Source organism: Sceloporus occidentalis, unplaced genomic scaffold (assembly GCF_023333645.1).
Source record: "Sceloporus occidentalis isolate IW3139 unplaced genomic scaffold, rSceOcc1.0.p SCAF_6, whole genome shotgun sequence".
Taxonomy (NCBI): domain Eukaryota; kingdom Metazoa; phylum Chordata; class Lepidosauria; order Squamata; family Phrynosomatidae; genus Sceloporus; species Sceloporus occidentalis.
In genome coordinates this window covers 36,512,030-36,534,975 of record NW_028316986.1, presented here as the reverse complement: position 1 = coordinate 36,534,975, position 22,946 = coordinate 36,512,030, and the positions used below count along the sequence as shown (strand labels likewise).

The 22,946-nt window shown below is 39.4% G+C and overlaps 1 protein-coding gene across 1 annotated transcript in view; it reads left to right on the top strand.

Moving 5' to 3' along the window:
* The window catches only part of USH2A (usherin), a 665,032-nt gene that overhangs the window by 257,529 nt on the left and 384,557 nt on the right, over positions 1-22,946 (top strand). Inside the window, exons 26-29 of the mRNA XM_089528326.1 lie at positions 332-601; positions 1,467-1,670; positions 1,774-1,854; positions 4,837-5,022. Coding sequence (XP_089384452.1) covers positions 332-601; positions 1,467-1,670; positions 1,774-1,854; positions 4,837-5,022 — 741 coding nt within the window. The remainder of the gene's footprint in view (positions 1-331; positions 602-1,466; positions 1,671-1,773; positions 1,855-4,836; positions 5,023-22,946) is intronic.

Below are 22,946 nucleotides of genomic sequence, written 5' to 3'. Positions count from 1 at the left end.
TCTCTTGACAGAGAAGGCTAAATGACTCACAAAACCAATGTTCCCTAGCATTGAGCCAAGGCAGTTAAAGTGGTCTCAAACTGGATTATTTCTGTAGTGTGCTTAGGACCTATGGCTGATAACTAGGGTAATAATGTCACTTGTTTATTAGCATTTCCTGTTTTGTGGAACCAGTATAGCCACTAAAACATTGATGAATAATGTTTTGGTAGACTTTGCACGTACAGAATTGCTTAAACTCATACTAGATGTTTGCATTTTGTGTTTTGCTTTTTTTCCCCTTTTGCTGTCACCAGACTCTCTTTTGTATTTAACCACACCCTACAGGCAGAACTCAAAAGTGGGATCCTTTCTTTTCGGCTGAAAAATGGCATTGTTTCTACCCGCGTGAATCTCTGGTTAGGCTTGTCCTATTGTGATGGAAAGTGGAATACAATTCTTTTGAAAAAAGAAGGAGCCATCGTTTCAGCAAGTATGAATAAACTGATAGAACATGTGGTGGAACCTGGTTTAGAACAGCTGTTTGTAAACTCTCCAGTCTACATTGGAGGAATCCCAGATGAGGTCCAGAATGTCTTTAAGGAGCTGGGATTAGAAGAAGGTGTGTTACTATAAAATGCTGGGGGACTGTAACATGTCAATAGTATATATTGTGTGTGTATGTGTATAGTAACATATAGATGTAAGGCCTGCATGGGGCAAACAAATCAGTAAAATCCACATTTGTACATTCTTTTGGGAACAGAAATCTCCTCTTAGGTGGCAGCATCCTATGGAATCCTGGGATTTGTGGTTTAGGAAAGAATATTTAAAATTGGCAGCCAGAGAGTTCTAGTACTTCACCAAACTACAAACCCCAAGATTCTATAGGATGCAGCTATGGCAATTAAAATGGAATCATGGTGCTATAATTCAATAGACAATTTAAAGATCTCCCCCACCCCCTGAGTTTAGGCATATCAAATCAATACTGCTCTTGTGACTTTTATATTAGATTAACAATATTTAGAAGACAAAATGCATATGCATATGCATATATTATTTTGTGGTAATAGCTACCCTCCCCCCCCCCCACACACACACATGTATATGAGTAAAAGTGTTTAACCTTAAATAACATAAAGTTACATTAAAGTTATAATCGCTAGTGGGTTTTTCCAAAATCACTTACTTTGCACCTGCTTTATGTTGATGTTTTTGAACATGCAGTGATAAGTAGCCAAAAATTCCCATTTAGGCTGAATAATTGGTAAATGTTCCAGCGTTGCTGCTCAACGACGATTGCTCTGTATCAGTTTAAGTATTGCTGTTTGAGGGGGGAAATCATTTCTCAAACATAATTTGAAGTTTAACATTTACATCTAGCTTTCCTTATCACTGAAATGTAGCACTGGAAGAAGCAAAACATGATTCTTAATTAACCACTGGAGCCCTTTATGTGATACTAATCCCTTACTATTTGCTAGGTTTTGGTGGCTGCATGAAGGATGTTAAATTTACACGAGGTGCTGTCGTTAACTTGGCATCTGTGTCCAGCAATGTTGTCAGAGTCAATCTGGATGGATGCCTATCAACTGACAGTGCTGTTAACTGCAGGGGAAATGACTCCATCCTAGTGTACCGAGGAAAAGAAAAGAGCGTTTATGAAAGTGGTCTCCAACCATTTACAGGTAGTACATTGGCCCTTCCATTATATCAACAGTTGTATGATTTTAGTTCACTTTCTGCTAATGTATTCCAACATTTAGACACATTCTCTTTCTTGTCTTTAAGAATATCTATACCGGGTAGTAGCTTCTAATGAAGGAGGATCTGTATCTAGTGCCTGGAACCGCAGTCGCACAAGAGAAGCAGGTAATTTCTGTATTTTGTTCTCATTTCATTTTTTCTTATGTTGCTGCCAGTATGCCACCATTTTCATTGTTTAGGTTCTCAGCATAAGAAGGGAGGAATACACCAAAATCTCCATGCTTGTCAGTATATTTCATTGAAAGTTGCTTACAAATTAAAATCATTACAATATAAATAAAAAAACCTAACTGAAAATATAGGAAAAGTCAACATTAAAATAGAATTAAGCTATTAACCATATCAAAACAATTTAAAACATGTACTTTAAAAATATAAAAACATTTCAAAATTTAAAACAATGCAGCTGTAAGTCAGTCCGCTCACCTGCAAATGGGGTCAGTAGGCTCCATGCTAGCCTCCCTAAGAAGGGAAGTCCAAAGTTTAGGAGCAAGCGCTGAGAAGGCCCTATTATGTGTCCCCTCCAAAAACAGTGCCTTTGAAGGTAGTGGGACTGAAAGGGTCTCTCCTGCATAGTTCTGGTTCCAGGCTGGTTCATGGGAGAGACGTCTGTAAAATAGCCCGGACCTAAGCTGTATAAACCATATAGCCATTAGGGATATAAAAACAAATTCTTTTAAAATTAAATTGTGCATGCTGCCATATGAAATCATAATTTTGTTTTTCTATAATTTATAACAAAGTCTTTTCTGTGCATAGCTGTAGAACAGAGGGTCTTATATGTGTATGTCAGCTAAGAAATTAAATCATGTCATTGTTCTGCTTAAAAAAATCGTAATATTGCTAAGACATTATTCTCATTGATGTAACTCAGTTTCATAGGTGTAAGGTCACACAAGTAATAGAAACACCAGAAACTTGTTGATTACATTTCTCCAATGTTTATTTTTAGATCTGGAAATGGAAAGAATCCCCTGACAGATATTCTTGGAATTGTCTTTCTTTGGGGGTTATATAATGAATGGTTATATAATTTGATCCATCACACCAATAATATTTGATGAAGTCCCTCTGTGTTAATGAGAATACGATAAAAGAAATTTGGACACAACTGTGGATCCAGTTTTAATACTGCTTAATAATTGCTGAAGGAGGCAACAGGCTATTACTATGCTCATTCCTCCTTCTTAGTCCCTTTTATTGTTCTTCTACCAGCAATGCATTCAAAATACAGTGACATTTGGTGTGAACAGGTCAAAGAATTTTCTGAGAAATTTTATAGAATGTTTTTTCCAACATCAAAAATTAGAGACCAGCCCTTCTGCACCTGAGAACATTCCTCAAAACCCACCTCCATTTTTGTTTGTGCAAGTACCATGGACAGATTTTAAGAGCTCTTTTGCGCTCAACCCTTCATATTTTTTTTTTTACATTATTTGCTATTCAGATGTGACGACTCCTTTTTTTGTACTTCTCTAAACATATCAACTGTTTTACTATAGTAAGTGTTGTTTGTAATTTAGTAAAGTTCTTGAGCTGGGAGAGGGGCAGTATGAAGCTACTCTTGTGTATGACTTCCTCATTTGTATCAGTCTTTTTACAAATGGAACCATAATACACTTCCTCACAATAGCATCTTTCCAGTACTTTGTACCAAAGCAGAGTTTTGACTTGCAAATGTACTGCTTATGCAGCTTAATGCCACCATGTGGTTGAGCATCCCAAAGCGAGCAAGTACAGCCATATTTTTGTCCTAATTGTCTGACCAGAGTAAGTTAGACCATAAATTTATATTTACAATCTGACCACAGCACAGAGCATCTACATGTTCCCAAGGGCTAGAAAATAATTGCACTATTTAATTATTTTTGAGTCAGTTTTGTTGTGTCCCCTATGAGAAGACCATCTGCTATACAGTGCCTTACCTTGCCCTGTAATACATTTCAGAACTAATAAAATCAATATATTAATGTAGCATTTGTCAGCATCCTGAGGCTTTATGAGAAGATCACATTGTTGCTTTCAGAAGGAACTGTGGCCATTCAAAAATTTCAAAATTTAACATAATGTCTTTTGCATGGACTGCTCTTCCTCTCCCAAATGATTTTTAAATGAGTCTAAGGATTAAAGGTATACAAGGGGATAGTTGATGCTGAGAGGCTATAAGCAATCCTAATCACCAGGACTCCAGAGTACACATGCACTTATTGCAAAACCATCATCCATCATTCTGCCAAAGAGTTGCTTGGGCCTTTCCTTGCCATCTTTTGTGCACTCATCTGTGATGAAGCCATTTCTGCCGTATCTTCACTTGATAGAGTACTATCTTACAAATAGTTACAGGTTATTGGAAATAGGATGCTATTTTTACCAGGGTTTTCAAGCTGGGTTTTGAAAGTTCTTTCCAGTCTTTTCTTTTTAAAGTTGAATATATTATTTGAATTGACCCAAACAAAATGTTACATACACAAATGCTTGCAAAATCTCAACCTTTCCTGTAACTAGTTCACCCCTCATGAAGTATAACACACCTTCTATTGGCTTTAATGGGCAAATACCCACAGTTAATTTTGAACTGGATTATTCCTAGTATTAAGTTTTGCAATTTGCCCTTTCAGCTTTGATGCAAAAAATATGAAAAACCATGCATGTTTAAATAGCATAGCATCTTAGCAAGAATCTGTGGCTTTTGGGAAATGAAATCTCAAATGCCTGCTTATAATGATATAATTATCTGGTCTTACTTGGCAACATCATTACATTTGAACATACAGAGCTTCTTTTCTGAGTGATGTCTCAATACAATTGATACGTTAAATGTTTGGTTTTTTTTTGTTTTTTGAAAACCTGAACTAGGCAAAGAGGAATGTTATGTAGATGCAGTCCGGATGGTTTTTGAAATATAGCTAAAACTGAATGGTTCAAGATGTGCAGCCATATTAAATCAATGCTGGAAAGTTACAACTCTAATAAATTGTATTTATGCTAATGGTGAATCTGATTTACTGCAACTATTAAAAGTGAGAAATGGGGCAATAGTCTTCTTAGTACTGCTGTTTTCTCTCTTTCTCTCTTACCCTTTCACAGTCCCACGAAATGTGCCAACACCCTCCAGAGTTCACTGCATAAATGGTTACAGTGTTGAGGTCGCATGGGATGAACCAGCTGGGGTCAAAGGTGTAATTGAGAAGTATATTCTGAAGGCGGCCAATGAAGATGGTCCCAGCATATCTACTGTCACTGCAGAGATTACGAATACTAGTGCATTCACAGGTACCAAATAGATGTTTAAAACAATCTTTTGTATTCACTGTTCAGGCTGAACAATTGTATTCATGCTGTGTATAATGTGTGTCTGTGTTTGTGTGTATGGTGTGTATGTGTTGAAGAAAGAGAAAAATTTCCAATACAGTTAAGTAGAGGGGGAAGCAATGGCTTCATCTACACTGTAGAAATAATGCCGTTTGATATCACTTTAAGTGCTACTGCTCCATCCTATGGAATTTGTAGTTTTACAAGGTCTTTAGCCTTCTCTGCCAAAGAGTGCTGGTGCCTCACAAATGTACAAATTCCAGGATGCAATAGTATGGTGCCGTAGCAGTTAAAGTGATGACAAACTGCATGATTTCTACTGTGCAGATGCACCTAACACGAAAGAGTAAAATAACATTATATTACTTCTTGAATAAAAGCGGAAGCCTGATCACGAAGTCTTTATATGGTGGCCTGCTCTTCTTGTTGGTGTGAAATTGCGGCGGTTGATCTCTTTCAAGTACATTACTTTTGCCAAATGCTCAACTACAGGGAAACACCTAACTCTGTGTGTCTGTCTGTCTATCTATCCATCCATCTATCCATTTATTACATTTATTTATTTAACTCTTGCCTCCCCCCCCCCCCCCGCAGTTTTGGACTCAAAGCAGCTTGCAACAGTTACACACAAGCATAGATAAGAATTCATAGTATATAAACATTTAAAAATAAGCTATTAAAAGAATAAAAACAATTAAAACATAAAACATTACAAAGTAACAAATTAAAAATCCTGCACATCTGGAAGGACCATTTTCCCCCTTAAAAAGAAATCAAAGGCCTGCTGAAACAAGGAGGTCTTCACTTGCTTGTGGAAAGATAGCAGTGAGAGTGTGAGTCCAACATCTTTTGGAAGAGAGTTCTAGAACCTGGGAGCAGCCACAGAGAAGGCCCTCTCCTATGGTCCTATTGCATGCACTTGTGAGGGTGGTGAGACATAGGGAAGGTCTTCCCCAGAAGGTATTTAAACATAGGCAGGTTCTTACTGGAGAACGTGATCCTTCAATCAACCTGGGCCTGAGCTGTATTACTCTTTCTAAAAAGAGGATCCGCCCTTATCAAAAGCTGTACATACTTAGTCTCTTTCCAATATTCCAGAGCACATATAGCCTCTGTTTTGTAGTCAGAGTGAGAGAGATGTGGACAGTGGAAATGGAGTAAGCAGTGGAAAATGAACCATGGCAGAAGTGCTTGAGATGCCTCTTCTTTTGACTTTCCAGAAGCTTATTGTTGGCCAGTTAGAGTTTAAAACAACTCTGACTACTTCTTACTGATTTAGAGGTTCTGTAGCAATCAAGTTCCAAAGCTAGCTGTGTTCCTGCATCAAAAGAAGTGTGGTAGAACAGATGTATTTCAAGGACTTTTCAGTTCAGCCATGCGATTATACCAATTTTAGTTGCTGTTTGCTTAAATTCACATGAACAGATTTTTGTCAGCACAAATATTTGGGGAATGACAGTTCTTCTTATTGATATCCACAAGATAATCCTGAACAAACAGGAGCATTTTCTATTTATTGCACACTCTTTCTCATTGATTCCATTCTTGATTTAAAAGTCATCAGTCATCCTTTAAGACAAGGGTGGGCAACCTATGATTTCCCAGATATTGTTGGACTGCAGCTCCCACTAGCCTTAGACTCATAGCCAATTTTAAGGGATGATGGGAGTTATTGTCTGGAAGGCAATCAGTTGCCCAATCCACCTTAAGGGATCAGAAAAATAATTTTTGAATTTAAAAATGTCTCTCATTTAAACACAGGCAACTGCCATGTCCAGAGGCCAATTACCTGGTGAGACCCACTGTTTGCTGTATTGCTATTGTATTGCCAAATTTTGGAGAGGGCCCTTAAAATAAACAAGAAGTGCTTGTTTCAAATGGGGTTTCCCAAGCATTTCTTGCTTGTTTTAAGGGCTTTTTTCCCTAGTTTGTCATTGAAGTTCTCTTGCATAGCTTTTGTGGGAGCTAGGTGGCTCCAGAAAACATCCTTGGGAGCACAATCAGTTTATAAGTGACATATTGCCTTCTCTTCCTAAGTAGTCCAGTAGGAATCCTGTCTATGCCTCTTTGGTCTCCCTTTATGCCCCCTCAGCTTGTCAGCAGGAAAATCAAAATAAGTCACAGTTGAGGGATACACAAGTTCTTATCCAATTAAAATAACCATTTGAGGTAAGTTAGGTGTCTTTCCTATACTAACTGCCCCAGATAGTGTACATATCACTGTTTGTCTACTCTCCAAAATCAATTGATGTCTTCACATCTTGAGTACATCCACTTCCTGAGAACAAATTGTTGTTGTTTGCGTTCAAGTTATTTCTGATTTATGGTGATCCTAAAGTAAACCCATCACAGAGTTTTCTTGGCAGAATTTGTTCAGAGGGGCTTTGCCTCTCCCTTTTTCTAAGGCTGAGAGAGTGTGACTTGTCCAAAATCATCCAGTGGATTTCTGTGGCCAAGCCAGGGATTTCAACTCTGCTCACCCAGTGTCCTAGTCCAACACTCTAACTACTACACCATTCTGGTTCTCTGAGTACAAGTGCACAGATGTTTTCTTCTTATCTATTTACATCATAGAGCATCTGGCATTCTTATGATATGAAAGCTGTAGCCAGTTTTCTGCTGACACACACACATTCTCACAGCTCTAACTGCCCGCGTTAAATCATATGCTCTGTCTTACCCTCTGTAGGTGATATTAGGTTAAATTCTGCACTTTTAAAGTTATATAAGGAGGCCACAGAGTCAACAACTAAATAACCCAGCCTGTAACATTGACTGGTTGGCAACCACATACATGTTTTTTCTCCACTATCCCAGATGGTGTCCTATAAAGGGTATCATTTTGGGGCATGTTTTTATTTATTGCTAAGAAGTGGCATATAGAGATGCCTTATGGATAACCCAGCATGATCTCATATCAAGTGGTCTCAAGGTTGCCCACTGAAGAGACCAGATGAGACATTTAATGGCATTGGGGCTTTGGATCAAGTTCCCTGATCTGTGTGGGGACAAGCATGTTGGGATGCACAAATAAAATTAGTTCTCATGCCAGGGCATATGAAATAGTCAGTAGGAGATACATGATATAAAGAAGTGGCAATTAGACTTGCTGAGATGTTACCCAACAGGTATGGCCTAAGCAGGGGTAGAGATAATAGACACATAGGTCTCTGGGGATAGTAGCTCCAAATGTGTAGTTCACCCATGCCAGCACCCAAGTTACTAGTCTATACTGTGTTTTTCTTGATAGGCTCAGCTATCCATGAGTCTAGGTGCAATTCATATTTTGTAATGTGGGGCTATACCCTGGATTCAAAACAGAGACTCATTCCATGTTCTTCTAGCAGTCCCTATAGTCTTGCCATAAACTGGGCCTTGACACTGCTAGACAGTGCCATGCGGGCCTGAAAAAGCTGACTGTGAACATATTCACTCTTCAACACTGATGGGGTTGAAATCCTTATGTTCTGCATTCCAAATTTATGACCAGTGAACAACTAAAACTTTCTCCTATCATTACTGTATTTTCCTATGGCTGCTTTCATTGCATGTCTTGGCTTCTGACCATTTCTTGGTTGGTTGGCAAGAAATGAGTTTTGAACCCTCAACCTAGGGAAGGTTGTATGTGCTCTCCATAGGTCTTCTGCTATAGAAGCTATGTTGATACTGTGTGAGTTCTCCCAATGCATCATTATAGTTGTAAACAGCATAAAGGGATTCAAACCCCATAGGAATTCCTGGGCAGTGTAGGAGCATGGTCATTGCTACCTGTGCCATTTTACCTCCTAGACAGAGTGTGCTGTGGCACTGTTTTGCTTGTTATGTGTGAAGTAGGAAGGTGTGCCCACTTGGGTGGGTTCAATGTTTCCTTCCATGTGTATTGGGCTTTGGTAGTGTTTGTATGGAAGATGTGGCCCTGGCTGCCATTTTCTGTGCCATTTAAAGATTTTCTGGTTGTGTGCTTGGAACCTCACTGCTTGACAAAAAGCTAACCTAATTCCCACATTTGAGCTTTTCAACATGGTAATATGAGTTTCATAGGAGAGCACTTTCATGGTTTTGCATGAGAAATTTGCTTTGGTAAAGGTATTGAACTATCTCTTTAGCAACTGATGACACAAACTAGCCTAAGAAAAAAATCTACCCCTTTATGAAAAGAGCCTGTGCTCATTTATAAGAGCTGTATTGTAATCTTTGTACTGCTATGAATGGAAGGTTGTTGTTGTTTTTTGTAAGTTAGTGCTCATAAAGAAAGTCAAGACATTCTCGGTTATGGCACCCTGACTGTGGAACTCTCCTAACATAGATTCACTTGGCCCCATCATTTATTATTTTTCACTGGATGGCTAAGACACTGGTTTTATTGTTGAATTACTTCCAGCCCTGCTGTGTTCTGGAGCATTCCTACTTTGTTTAGTAGAGATTTGAAGTTCTTAGAAACATGTTTTTTTTTAAAAAAAAATACTTTGACTGGTTGATTGATAATATCAATCTGCTGGTGGGTTTGTTTGTTTTTAACAATTGATGCATGTTTGCATGGATAGCTAGCCTGGTTAGCTTTTTTTTTTTTTATTTCAGTGTTTGAGGGCTTTTTTTCAAAGTCTAGAGGTGGTATATAAATAATTTGATACACAAAGAAACCATGTTAATTTAGGCAGTAAGCCTAGTTTCCACATGGGGTCTGCATGGCTCATTCACAAATCATCTAAGACCTTCTGGTAAAGATCTGCTTAAACCTTAATGGGAAACTTGTGAACAAAATACTGGCCACCTTATAAAGAAAAAGAAAAATTGCTGATGAAAATCTCATGGTCTGGTGATGTGAATTCTCCTTCTGCCTGCCTTAGCAGGTTGATTGCAAAGCAATTTGCACAGCTGGGCAGGCCTGCAGGTGTCTGCAAATGTGTTAGATAGGTGGCCGCCTACTAGCACATGAGTTAATGTGGAGGACATGGGAAACCACACAGGAGCTGAAACTGTGTTGGCTGTTAACTCAGGTTGTGCCAATAAATCAGAGAGCCATAAGGGCAGGATTACCTGTGTTGAAAGCACTTGTTTCCTTGGCGGATAAGATTGCTTCAGTTTGAAAATATGCTTTGCTATTTTAAAGGCAACAGCTGCAAAACAGCTTATATTTTCTAAGGTGGATGTAATGGGGTATCTCAAAGCAGAGATTCAAAATGAATCAGCAGCAAGCAGTGTGAATCTGTGCAGACATTTAAGAGGGGGCTTGGGTTCCCTAACCTTCCTCCATGTTCCCTCACACATTGTGAGGCTACACAGTGAAATTTCTATTTGTTTGTTCCTATTTATCTATAATAGAAAGATAATGAATCATTTGTCTTGCAAGACTAGGGATATCTGTCATTGAAATAAACTCTGGACCTTCTATTTTCATTCATTGTGCATTTAAGAGTAATGTGCATTTAACTGGGATTTATCACATGGAAGAGTATGCTCACTGAACCTCCCAAAACCAAGTACCTTAATATACAAAGGATTCTTGCAGCACCTTTGAGACTAACTATTAAGTTCATCGCATGTCATTTCCAGACCGTTCTGGGCACAGGATGAGATTGGCACAGAACAGGTGAGAATGGTGTTACTACACAGGAGAACACTGCTGATGCTGTTCAGAGTCCCCAAGCGGTTCCCAGTCTGTACTATGGCAGCTGATTTTGAAGAATGGTTCAAAATTGTTCTTCAAAATCAGTTCTTCACAGATGGGGAATGGCTCTGGGACTCCCGGCAGCATCGGTAGTGTTCTCCTGTGTGGTAACACCTGTTCTCTCCCATTCCATGCCGATTCCATCCCATGCTCAGAATGGTCTGGAAATGGTGTACAATGAACTTGTGAAAGAGATTGTAGCATGAACTTTTGTAGACACAGTCTACTTCTTCAAATGCACCTTTATAGTTTTGGAGCTGAATAGATATCATTTTTTTCTGATATGGTTTATCTGTGTTAGAAAAAGTAATATCTTTGAAGTAATGGCTTTATTTTATAAAAGAGTGCTTTTCTTTTGTTTTAATTAGCTTACTTGCTAACTAGCTTACTTGCTGTTCACCGCCATGATCTTTGGAATAGCGGTATATAAATAAAACAAATTATTATTATTATTATTAATCAAAACACCAAATATACACTGAATTCAGAGCAAACAGAAGTACATCCTAAGTACTGGGTAACTGATTCCCTAAATTCTATATGCTGAACATCTTTACTTTAAAAAGAAATAAATTATTTCTTCCCAGATCTATGGAATCTCCTTCCCATATATCCTAGGTTGGTATAACATGATTTGCATTTGCTGTTTCTGGTATTTAAAACCTCTTGGTAACTTAGTTTTGAGTGTCAGCGGAAAGAAGAACATGTGAGATGGCCCAAACCTTTCACAGGAATTTTTAAAAGACTTTTTTATACATAATGAAATTTGGGATTTTAAATACTTGGTGATGGTCTCCGAAACTGTGAGAAACCTGTACTGTTTCCAGCTTCAAGAACTGCTTTACTGATAGCCAAAATATTCTGAATTCACCTCACTCAATTTCAACTTTACTCCCAACAGCATGCTCACCTAAGCATGCATCTCTAAGGCCAGTGTCAAGGGAAAGAGACTTTCCTTGGGGCTGGCTTAAAACCTTACTTAAGTCCTGCGAGTTAAGTGTGTGTGTGTGTGTGTGTGTGTGTGTGGGAGGTTCTTGGGTTGAGTTTCCAGATGTGGGCCCGGGGAGCAACCCACTTATGGTTTGTCTTTGGGGTTCAGGTGTTTTTGCCCAGGTGAAGCTGGACAATTGGTTTAGGATCAGACCATCCGTCAGCTGTTCCCACACAAGGTTTTCTCCCTTGGTGTTGCAGTTCATTCTAGCACAGTGATGGCAAACCTTTTTTGGTTCACATGCCGGGGGGAGGGCTTCTGCTCCGGGGTGGGGTTTCACGCTCCAGAGGCAGAACGTCCGGTCTCCGGAGTCAGGGCTTCTGGGATGGACTTCTCCACCCAGCCTTTCTGTGGCCTCCAGCTGTCTTTGAGAGGCAGTTGGTGTCAGAAAGGGCGAGTGGAGACCCATAGAAGCCAGCACGGGCCATTTCTCCATCCCCTCCTGCGCCGTTCCAGACCCATTGCTGCAGAGTCATTGGTCTGGGAGGACGAGTTCGAGCCTGGAGAAGCTGGCACGGTCCATTTCTCCATACCCCCTCGTGCCATTTCAGACCCATAGCTTCAGAGCCATGGGTCTGGGGGGGGGGGGCGAGTGGGGCCCAGAGAAGCTGGCATGGGCCGTTTCTCCATGCCCCCTCATGCCATTCCAGATCCATAGCTGCAGAGCCATGGGTCTGGGAGAATGAGTGTGTCCCGGATTGTGGCCAACGCACACACAAACCAATGCTGATAGTGATGGCTCAGCAAGAAAGGAGCTGGGAAACAGTCTACAGACCTTTCTGTTAGTCCGAGAGAAGCAAGTCACAAACAAAGCCAAGGTCAGGATACCAGAGTTCACAGAAGTCAGTTCGGTCCAAGGTCAGGGCGGCCAGAAGGTAGCAATAGTCCAGTTCGTTCCAAAGTCGTAGGTCCAAGACAAACAAGGGTTCAGGAAACAAGAAGCCAGTGCTGACAGCAATCACAAAGAAGGATTCTGCAATAATTGCTGGCAAAGGGTCAGCGTTTCCCAGTTGCTTAAATGAGAGACGCCCTCCCTTGTGCCAGCTGTGGCTTATCAGCAGCTTGCCTCTCTGCAAGCCTCCTGGATTGACGCACACAAGAACTCTCAGCTCTTCTCTGCCTAAAGGAAGGAACCTCCAGGCTCGGTTCTTCCCCAGAGTCACCACTAGGCTGCTGAGCCTCAGGAGGGATCCCCACAGAGCTAGGACCTGATTGAGCTTCAATCTCTGGGGCTGGGAGATCAGGGCTGGGGTCTGGCAGGGCAGGATTAGGACCTGGTATAGCCTCCATTTCCTCTTGCACTCGAGGAGCCACGGCCTCCTCCTCATCCTGCTCTGTTTTGGCTTTCTTTTTATCATGCAATAAATTTCTATAATGTGGAGCAATGGATCCAAACTATAGGAAAAGAGATTCCATCTAAACAATAGGAAGAACTTCCTGACAGTAAGAACCATTTAAGTGGAATATGCTGCCTCAGTGAGTGGTGGAATCTCCTTCTTTAAAGGTTTATAAATGAGGCTGGATGGCCATTTGTCAGGAGTGCTTTGATGGTGCATTCCTGCACGGCAGGGGGTTGGACTGGATGGCCCTTGTGATCTCTTCCAACATCATGATTCTAGAAGTTATGAAAGCATTTAGTATCAGAAATCCTGAGAAGGTTGAGTTCCACCCACATGGGAGCTTTACACTGCCACATTTAAGTGACTGTAACTAAAGAGCCCCCTTCAGAATTTCACATTAACTGTGAAAAGACTTAACTTACAAGTACTGTAGATGCTTATGAGGGCAAGGTCTTAAATGCCACCCCCACCCCTAGTTTTACCCTTAGGCATGTTCACATGAATGCCGGAACACAAAGTCTGTATATGCAGTCTTGTACCAAGCAACCATTGCTACACATGCTTTCAACATAATAACAGCACAAAACATATGTGCATTGTTTATAATTAAGTCACCACAGGTTGCTGCCAAAGATATGTCACCATGGATTGTACTGAAGCCCATAAATTTAGGGCTTGTCTCCACCAGGTATTACTTTATTTATTTAATTTATGTCACATTTCTCTGAGAAAGGGACCCAAGGCAACTCACAGATAAAAATAGTTTAAAACTTCCGGGTTGGGAGCGGCAGCCTGAAGGAAGCGTTTTCAGGGGCTCCTGAAAACCACCTCCACTGAGGCGTTTCTCTGTCCGTTTTTGCCACCACGGAGCAAAACTTTAGAATATAAGTTTAATAGCAATTAAAATAGGGACCACCAAACACATTGTGCAAACATGAATCAAGGAACACGAGAGACACTGCAGACTGGGCAGCCAGAAAAATCAGCAGTAGTAGAACACGTTATAAACCGTCCTGGGCATAAAATGCTGTTTGAAAACACTGAAATTCTGGACCATGCCAACAACTATCAGGTCAGAATGAATAGGGAAGCCATTGAAATCCACAAACACCTGGACAACTTCAACAGGAAAGAAGCAACACTTAAAGTGAACAAAGTTCAGCTATCAGTCCTGAAAAACAGCAAGATTAAGACTCAGCAAATGCAAATGGAAAACCACCCAAGATCAGGGGTTTTCCCAGCAGATAATGATCACTAATTAAGCAGACACTAACCCTCTGCATATCCTACCACCCTGAGGCCTTGCCATCAACAACAGAACAAGGCACTGATGAACATGGAAATTACTCCTCTCTACCCAGAGTCACACAGTGTATGTGTGTGTGTGTGTACACACAGTACATATATATCCCACTCTGGTGAAAACATCAGGAATAAATTCTTCTAGAACATGGCCACATAGCCAAAAAACCCCACAAAAATCAATTAAAATCTTTTTGCTAGAGCAATATGAAATTGCATTAAATATACAAAAGTTTGAAAAACATAAGTAAGACATGCACCACATGGCCTGCCAGCAAGAGGATTACAAGGAGGGTGCCAGCTTAGCCTGCCATGGAAGAGAATTCCAGAAGGTAGGAGCAGCCACTGAGAAGGCATGTCATCACCAAGCAAGTCTGTAAAACCAAATGAAAGCCTTCCCCTGAAGAATTTAACATTTTCTCAGATTTGTATGGGGAGATGTGGTCTTTCAGACAGTCTGTACCCAAACTGTATAGGATACATGATGTTCTTCAGGATTTTCAAGCAATGGGGGGTGTTTCTCTGAAAATCTGGAGAAAAAAGAATTGCTTTTATCCCCCCAGTCACCTGGAAAATCCAGGGCAGTAGTGAGGACATAGATGTGTGTCCAAAACTACTCCTCACACATGATTGTTGTAGGACTGCCCTTTTGTTCCAGCTTACTCTGATCTCACCATAGTGAGTGTGGTGTTCAGAAAACTCTTGATTGAGCTATGAGGTGTGTACAGGGTTTCCCACTGGAGTAGACAAGCCCCTAGATAGCTTGAAAGAGAATTTTTAAAAAATCATGGGGATAATTTTATAAATGGTTAAGATTGGCAGTTTGCATGGTCAGGATCCTCTAGTCTACCAGTCTCTGGGAAACGCAAGCAGAAGGGGACTTAGCTACTCATGCCCTACTTCTGGGCAGCTTGGAGGCTGTGGGAAAAGAGTGCTGGACTACAGATGCCCTTACGTGATATAGCAGAGCTTGAAAGAATTGCATTCTGAAGTACTTCTTCCAGAATCCTTGAGTCACAAATGGCTTCTACAGAAAGTTGCAAAAAATGTGATTCTGTGTATGTGCAGTGTTATGTTCATTCCTCACCAAGGAGGGGACATCTTTATCTAAAATTATTGTTTTCTAAGGAAAGGAATTTTAACATCACTGAGGTCTAAGCATAGAGGAATTTGAACTAGAATTATAGTACAACAGTGATCATATTTTACATGCAGTTATTCTAGAAAGTCGTACATGTGTGGGTAATTAAACATATCCTCAAGATTCATATGTCTATATGCTAGAGAGGGGAATGGCTTTCCTGAATACTTCCCTTGGACTTTTCTTCATCTGAACTTTGCCTCTTTTGCAAATGAGATTTCAAGCCTCAGTGAATCAGATCTGCAGTCAGACAAGTGGAAAAATGCTTTTCTTGCTTCATGCTCAATATTTACCATTGTATTATCTAATACACATTTTAACAATCAGTATTGTCAAATCAAAATTCTAATAATTTGTCTCATTCCAACACATATCTGCAAAAACTTGTCATGGCTGAATACGGCAATGGCCTCATGTTCCTGATATAGAATGGAGATAATTGAATTAAGTTTGAATTAACATGGGCTGTCTGGCTTATTCTATTCTATTCTATTCTATTCTATTCTATTCTATTCTATTCTAGTACTGTATATAACAATTTTATTTAGTATAAAACAATTATTGTAAAATATCTGAAAAATAAATAACACAATACATTAAAAATAACTAAACTTTTTTTTTTAAAAAAAAAGTCAAGATAGTGATGGAAAAGAACATGGGACTATCATCTGGAAGCTTGCATGGCCAACCTAAGGGCATCAGAGAAGGAAGGTATCAGTATTATTCTGGAAACAATACCTCTCACATTTACATTGCTCCTCCTCCCTTTTTGTTTTTAAAAGAATAATTTTTTTTAGACAGATGGGTCATGGCAGATGTTATATACACAAAGAATAAGAGAAATAGCTACAGTGAACTCATGCCAGCCACAGCTCATTGAGGGAGAATTTGTTGCAAAGTGAAACAGGAGATGTGGGGAAGATTTCAAATACAAGATTGCAGCCTACTATTGGACTTGTACAGATAGACCTTTAGCTACAAAATTGATCAACATTCTGTCCTCCAATGAGTCTTTGGAGAGAGAAGAGGAGTTATGGAGGTTTTTCACTGATATAACAGCAATGCCATTATAGTCTCGTTGTTAGAATGATGGCCTGGGGCTTGGCAGATCCAAATTCAAGTCTCCACTGGGCAATGAAACTCACTAAGGCTTATGAAATGATCTTGCATGTGAATATGAATTAATGAATTGAAATCTGGTTTCCACATAAGCTATGAAAGCACAGCATTTCTTTCCCTACATCTGGGTCATACTGTGTGTTTTTAAGAACTGGCCATATTGCTACATTGCTTTCACCAAGACATGTATAGTTGAAATGGGCTTGAAAGAGAAAGTATTTCAGTGAGCAGAAATACCATGGCATCATTATTCCAGTTTCTTCTCCCTACATTTGAGTGATAGTCATAGCAATCATAAAACAATCATTTTATCCATTAGTGATGAACACATAATTGTCCATCATCCAAGCAGGGTGGGAGGAAAGATTTATTGTAATTTTCTTTTCCAAAAATGTGAGGTCAAAAAGTGTCATGATCTTGCCTTAATGTTTACTAATTACACAAATATTTGTAACACTGATCTGTTACAAAATCACAATGAATTCCACTAATACCTACATTAGTTTGTTGTAGATTTGTTGTAGATTGGAAGACATGAAGAAGTTGACCAAAAGACATGCATCTTTGACCAACACTTTGGCCCAGTATATACAGGCCTTTTAAGCACCTTCGTCACGTGCTAGGGGTTGGCTGAGGGTGCAGCGCTCACATGCCCCGCAACCCTCACACGTAACGAGGGCATAACAATGGTGGCGCCCTGTATACATGGATGCTACCATTGTTATGTAAGTGCTGAGCGCACGGCACGGCACTACACGGCACTTATGTAATGAATGTGCTAGTGGTGCACTTGTTACACTGCCGCCATGGCTTCAAAAGAACCCGCTTTTTGCAGGTTCTTTTTCCGCCGGCCGGAAGCCTCGCAGTTTGGTGGCTGAGGCAGGCTGAGGCTTCCCTTCGGTGGAAAAACAGGCACCGTCAGGCTGCCCTTTTTCGGGAGTCTATACCACGCCTTTGATTCTTAGGTCCAAAACACAGTGCAAAAATAATCCAGTTTAAGACCACTTTAACTGCCTTGGCTCAATGCTAGGGAATTCTGGGAGCTGTAGTTTTGTGAGACATTTAGCCTAATAAGCTACAATTCCCAGGATTCATGGGATTTATGGACCTTAAGCATTTAAAGGGAAAAAAGTTAATGGCTCCAAGATTCATTTCTTTCATTAGAGACCCATATTGCAACTGTAGGCCCCAACAATCCACTAGTCTGCCAGCTACTTCTGTTCCTGGATACAGAAAAATTGTCAGTGTGATCCACACACTGGTAACCTTGTAATTAGGAATATAAATATCCATTTATTATTGCATGCAAGAATGAACTCCCCCATCTGAGGATTTTAACCTTTTTTTGCATTTTGGAACTCCCCCCCCCCAAAAAAAAAAAAAAAAGTTTCATGGAGACTTTTTTCTGCTTAGAAAGGTTTGGTTTAAAAACTACATTTCCATGAAACAGTGCTTTCATGCTAAAATATACTTTTGTGAAAAAATTATGGTTTAACCCCCCCCCCCCCTCTTTGGAGTTTTAAAATCCACATATTCTCATGGCAGTTGATATTTGTTTCAACAGATTTTTTCATTGAGCACAAGATCATTTTTAAATATCTATTATTATTATTATTATTATTATTATTATCATCATCATCATCATCATCATCATCATCTCATATCGTGCCTTTCTCCCAACACAGGAACTCAAAGCAGCTAACAGCAAAAATATTTATTTATTTATTTATTTATTTATTTATTTATTTATTTATATTTCATTTCCCAGAAAGTGGCTCACAGATAAAATCATTAAAAACTTTACAATAGAATTTAAACACAATTAAAATTATTTAGCTAAAAACAGTATAAAAGAAAATAAAACGTACAGAAGGTTCAAAACATAACTAGAGCACACACCCATATAAAAGCCTCTCTGACATGATTATATATTAAAAGACTGCTTGAATAAAAATGTTTTCCCCTGCTGATGGAAGAAAAGCAGGGAGGTGACAGCTTAGCCTGCTGTAGAAGGGCATTCCATTGGGAGGGAGCAGCCACTGAGAAGGCTCTCTCTCGTGTCTTTACCGAGTGCACCTGTGATGGTGGTGAGACCAAGAAAAAGCATTTCTTTATAGATCTTGGGACCTTTGTAGGTTCATATGGGGGGATATGGTCTTTCAGACCATATCCCCCCATATGAGGACCTAAGCCATGCAGGACTTTATAGATCATGACCAGCACTTTGAATTGTGAAATGAACCGGTAGCCAGTGAATGTGTTTCAACAAGAGAGTTATATGATTTGGAAGCAGCAGCTAGTATAGAATGCACATATTACAACCCTGCTTGAAGAACTATACTGTCTCTTTATATGCTACCCAGTCATGCCTATCTTTTGTTGTTATACAAAACTCTAAATGGCTTGGAGATATGATAACTTTCCTGATCTGTCCCCAGACTACCTAATAAAATCTTCAGCCAGGTTGTTTCACAATGAACTGGATGCTATCTGCAATATCACAAAAGCAGGACTTCTTGCTGGTAACATTCACTCTTTCTAGGTTAAAGAGTCCATGTTATCTGTGCCTCATTTTAAATAAGTTGATCTTGTTGTCATATTTTTTTCACTGCCCAGCTTTCAAAAGCATGCATAGACACTGGAAATACGATGGCACAGATTATCCTGACTTAGGTATACACAGCCATTTACTCTGTAAGACTGCACACAGATGGTGATGGCAGTGAGTTCATTTGTGGCATCTGTCTAGGAAGGTTAGCTCATGTTCCTTGTTTCATAGCTAGCTGTATTGTCTTCTGTGATAACAGTAAACCTGAACCAAGCAGTCAAAGGTTACAAATAGCTGAGGCCCTGTGTAGTATATTTGATGTATAACAACCGTTTAAGCAACTACTGTGACCCAAAGTGATTACAATGTTTACTATTTAAAAAGGCCTAGCTTCTCTTTGAGTCAAAGAACCTAGAAAGCAAATTTAACACCAATATGAAACTGTTCAGAGTAACAGTGAGCAGAACTCAAAGACACAACCATGTTACTCTGGATCAGTATGCAAAACGAACTTGCAGTACCTTTGAGACTGTATCTGATGAAGTAGACCTGATCTATGAAAGATTATACTGCAGACATCTTTCTCTCAGTCTCAAATGTGCTAAAAGTTTTCTTTGCATGCATGAGCAGAACTGTGGGTGTTTTTGAACCTGTTCTAAGAATGTAAGAACTCATTTTAGGGGTTGGTGCTAAGATGTAGACTTCCCTTCCAAGGCAACCTAGTTGAGTCTTTCTTAGATGAAAAGTTCTTTCTGCTCTGTGCTGTAGCCATTCACTCTGTTACTGGTTTCCAAACCCACCTTCCCTGCATTCCTGTTTACCCACTGCTTGCTATGGTTTCAGTTTATGGAGCTAGACTGGAATTTGATCCACCAGCTGATTTGCCTTGGCTTGGTCTATTTTTTGCCTTTTTATAGCCCGGGGGGGGGGGGGGGGATTTTTGCAATGATTTACCAATAAACAACTTACATTTTCTCTGCAGCATTTTCCAATCCTGCAGTGGAGATACTTCTTAGAGACATTAAATATTTCACATTTATCTTTAATTATTCTTGGACATATGCCATCTGGGCATAGTGATTCTCTATTTTCAGCCTTTTGGAATGGTTTAGAACTTCATATCTTACCAAAGCTATTTGCCTTTGTTGTTCAAACTTCCTTCTCCTTATTGTGCTTTAGAATTCCTTTCAGTGTTTAACATTCTATTTAATATTTAATACTCCCCATTCCAAAACAAAAAAAACAACCTATTTTTATAACTTATTTGAGACTAGCCTATAGTAGATATTCTGAGCTTTGCCATCATTGTTGTTTGAGCAACCCTGAAACATTCTGGATTTGACTCTCTTGACTTTCCCTTTCAGCTGCCTTTTTACCATTCTCCTCACTTTTCAATTCTGACTTATGAAATTTGAAATTCTGGTGTCAGTTTGATTCTGATATCATCATAGCATGAATATTTGGCATTATTTTCACAAGTGTAGGTTTAGCTTTAGCACAAAATGGAAATGAGAGCCCCTGGTCATAGCTTTTCAGCCATCAGTAAATCTAATGTAAATTTATCAGAAGATAGACAGATGTCAAATCAGGGTCAGAAGTAGCACCATTGAAGTTGTCTCTAATCTTCCATTGATGGAAAGGATCAGCTTGAAAGTGCATTCAATAAGCATAAAGTAAGCATTATTGATGTTTTCAAAGTGTTAGCATCCCATGTAATTCAGGAGTGTTGGCATCTCTATTAAGCTCTTTGGCACCAGCCAATCCAGAGATCTCACCACGAAGCGTTAATGCAAAATGCATTAGCGCTTAACACCAATAAAAGTGTGACTCACTAGTGATAGAGTTTTAAAAGAGAAACAGGAGCACAGAGTTTATATTATCTGCTTTCAGTGAGCAAATGTATGAATCAACCATCTAAATGCGGCATTTGCATGTTTTTATAGCAAAGTCAGAAAGAGATATTTTCCTTCACACCAAACCTGAGCATTGTGATACCATTGTAATTTCATACAAAGCTGCAATGATTTTTTTTTTACTCTGATTGTTTTTCAGGAAGGTTCTTTAAAAAATCTAGTACATTTCTGTATATTCCATTCCCAACCCAAAATGTGTTTTCAGTCCCAGTGTGTTGTTTCTTTAACCATCTTTTGGGGAGTTGTTTCTGCTTTTATCATTTGCTATTAATTTTTAAGTAAACTGTAAGTAAGTACTTCCCAGAATGTATGCTATTCAGAACAGATTTATTTATTTATTTATTGTAATTATACCCCACCCTTCAGTCCTAAAGGCTATCAGAGTGGCTTACAATTATTATTTTTAATTAGATCATGTACTTCTCCAAATTTTGTAATGCAGCTCTTAACTCAAAAGTACCATACAAAAATGCATGTATCACGAAAGTTTGTATACACAATTGTACCAATACTTCGTGAATGGTACCTTTATCAATATGTTAGGGACAATTGCCTATGGAAAAAGAATGGCTCTTTTCATTCATTTTTATAAATGCACACAGATTGCAAAAATTGAATAGTTACCACTAAATATATGCAAAACTGACACAGAAGTAGGCTGATTAATCCATCCCCAATTAGGAATCATGTAATGAATACAATAAGATAGCCAGCTATAGTGATAATATCATTATTTGCCCTCAGAATGTATATGGGCTAAGGGGGAAACACATCCCTGTTACAAAAACAACTGAGTATGCTCCTTTGTTTTACTGTGCATACTTGTCACAGTATCAAATGCCAAAGAGAGAATATTGGTCTGGTTGCCTTGGCAATATGCTTGGGCCTTGTAATCAGGAAGAACTTGTACTTAGCACACCTCTATGGCAACCTCCCTGCCAAGTTTCCTTTCCCAAATGTATGTTTGCAAAAGGAGAGGTGGTGGTGCTCTGCTGTAGAGAACCTGCATAAAGGCAGAATCATAAAACTAGAACAGACCTCACGGGCCATCCAGTCCAACCTCCTGCCATGCAGGAATACACACCCAAAACACCCCTGACAGATAGTCATCCAGCCTCTGTTTAAAAACCTCCAAAGAAGGAGATTTCATCATACTTTAGGGAGCGTGTTCCACTATGAAACAATGCTTACTGTCAGGAAGTTCCTCCTAATGTTTGGGTAGAATCTCTTTTCTTGTAGTTTGCATCCATTGTTTGGTGTCGTAATCTCTGGAGCAGCAGAAAAAAATACTTGCTCCATCCTCAACATGACATCCCTTCAAATATTTAAACAGGGCTATTATCTCTCAGAGAGGTATTGGAACTCCATTCTCCAAGTTCTGAGCTGTTAACTTATGCTAGTGATAGTAAAAAACATTCAATCAGAGAAGCCTTTGACACAATACAACCTATCACAACTTCTGGATCTCTGCCTTTTGCAGTGGTAAGCTTTGGGGAATTGGAAGACCAGCAACAAATGCTGGGTAGCAGCTAGACCTCTAATATACTACTACTTGAATATTCTTATCCTTATAACAGCCACAGTTGCTATCTGCATATCAATACCAATATAAAGAACTGTTTTATGAAACAGGCAGGCTGGGGGGGAAAAGGGGTGTACCAGGGTCAGTGCTAAGGACTTCTACCCATGTTTTTGTTTTTGTGTGCCTTCAAGTCATTTCCAATTTATGTGTTTTAGCTGAAATTTATCTTTCTTGTGTCCTGATGTTTTAACCTATCTTTTTATACATTATATTATTATATATTGCAGCAGGACCTATTTTTACTCTCCTTAGAAATGGCCTGGGGTCCCACTTTGTGCAAA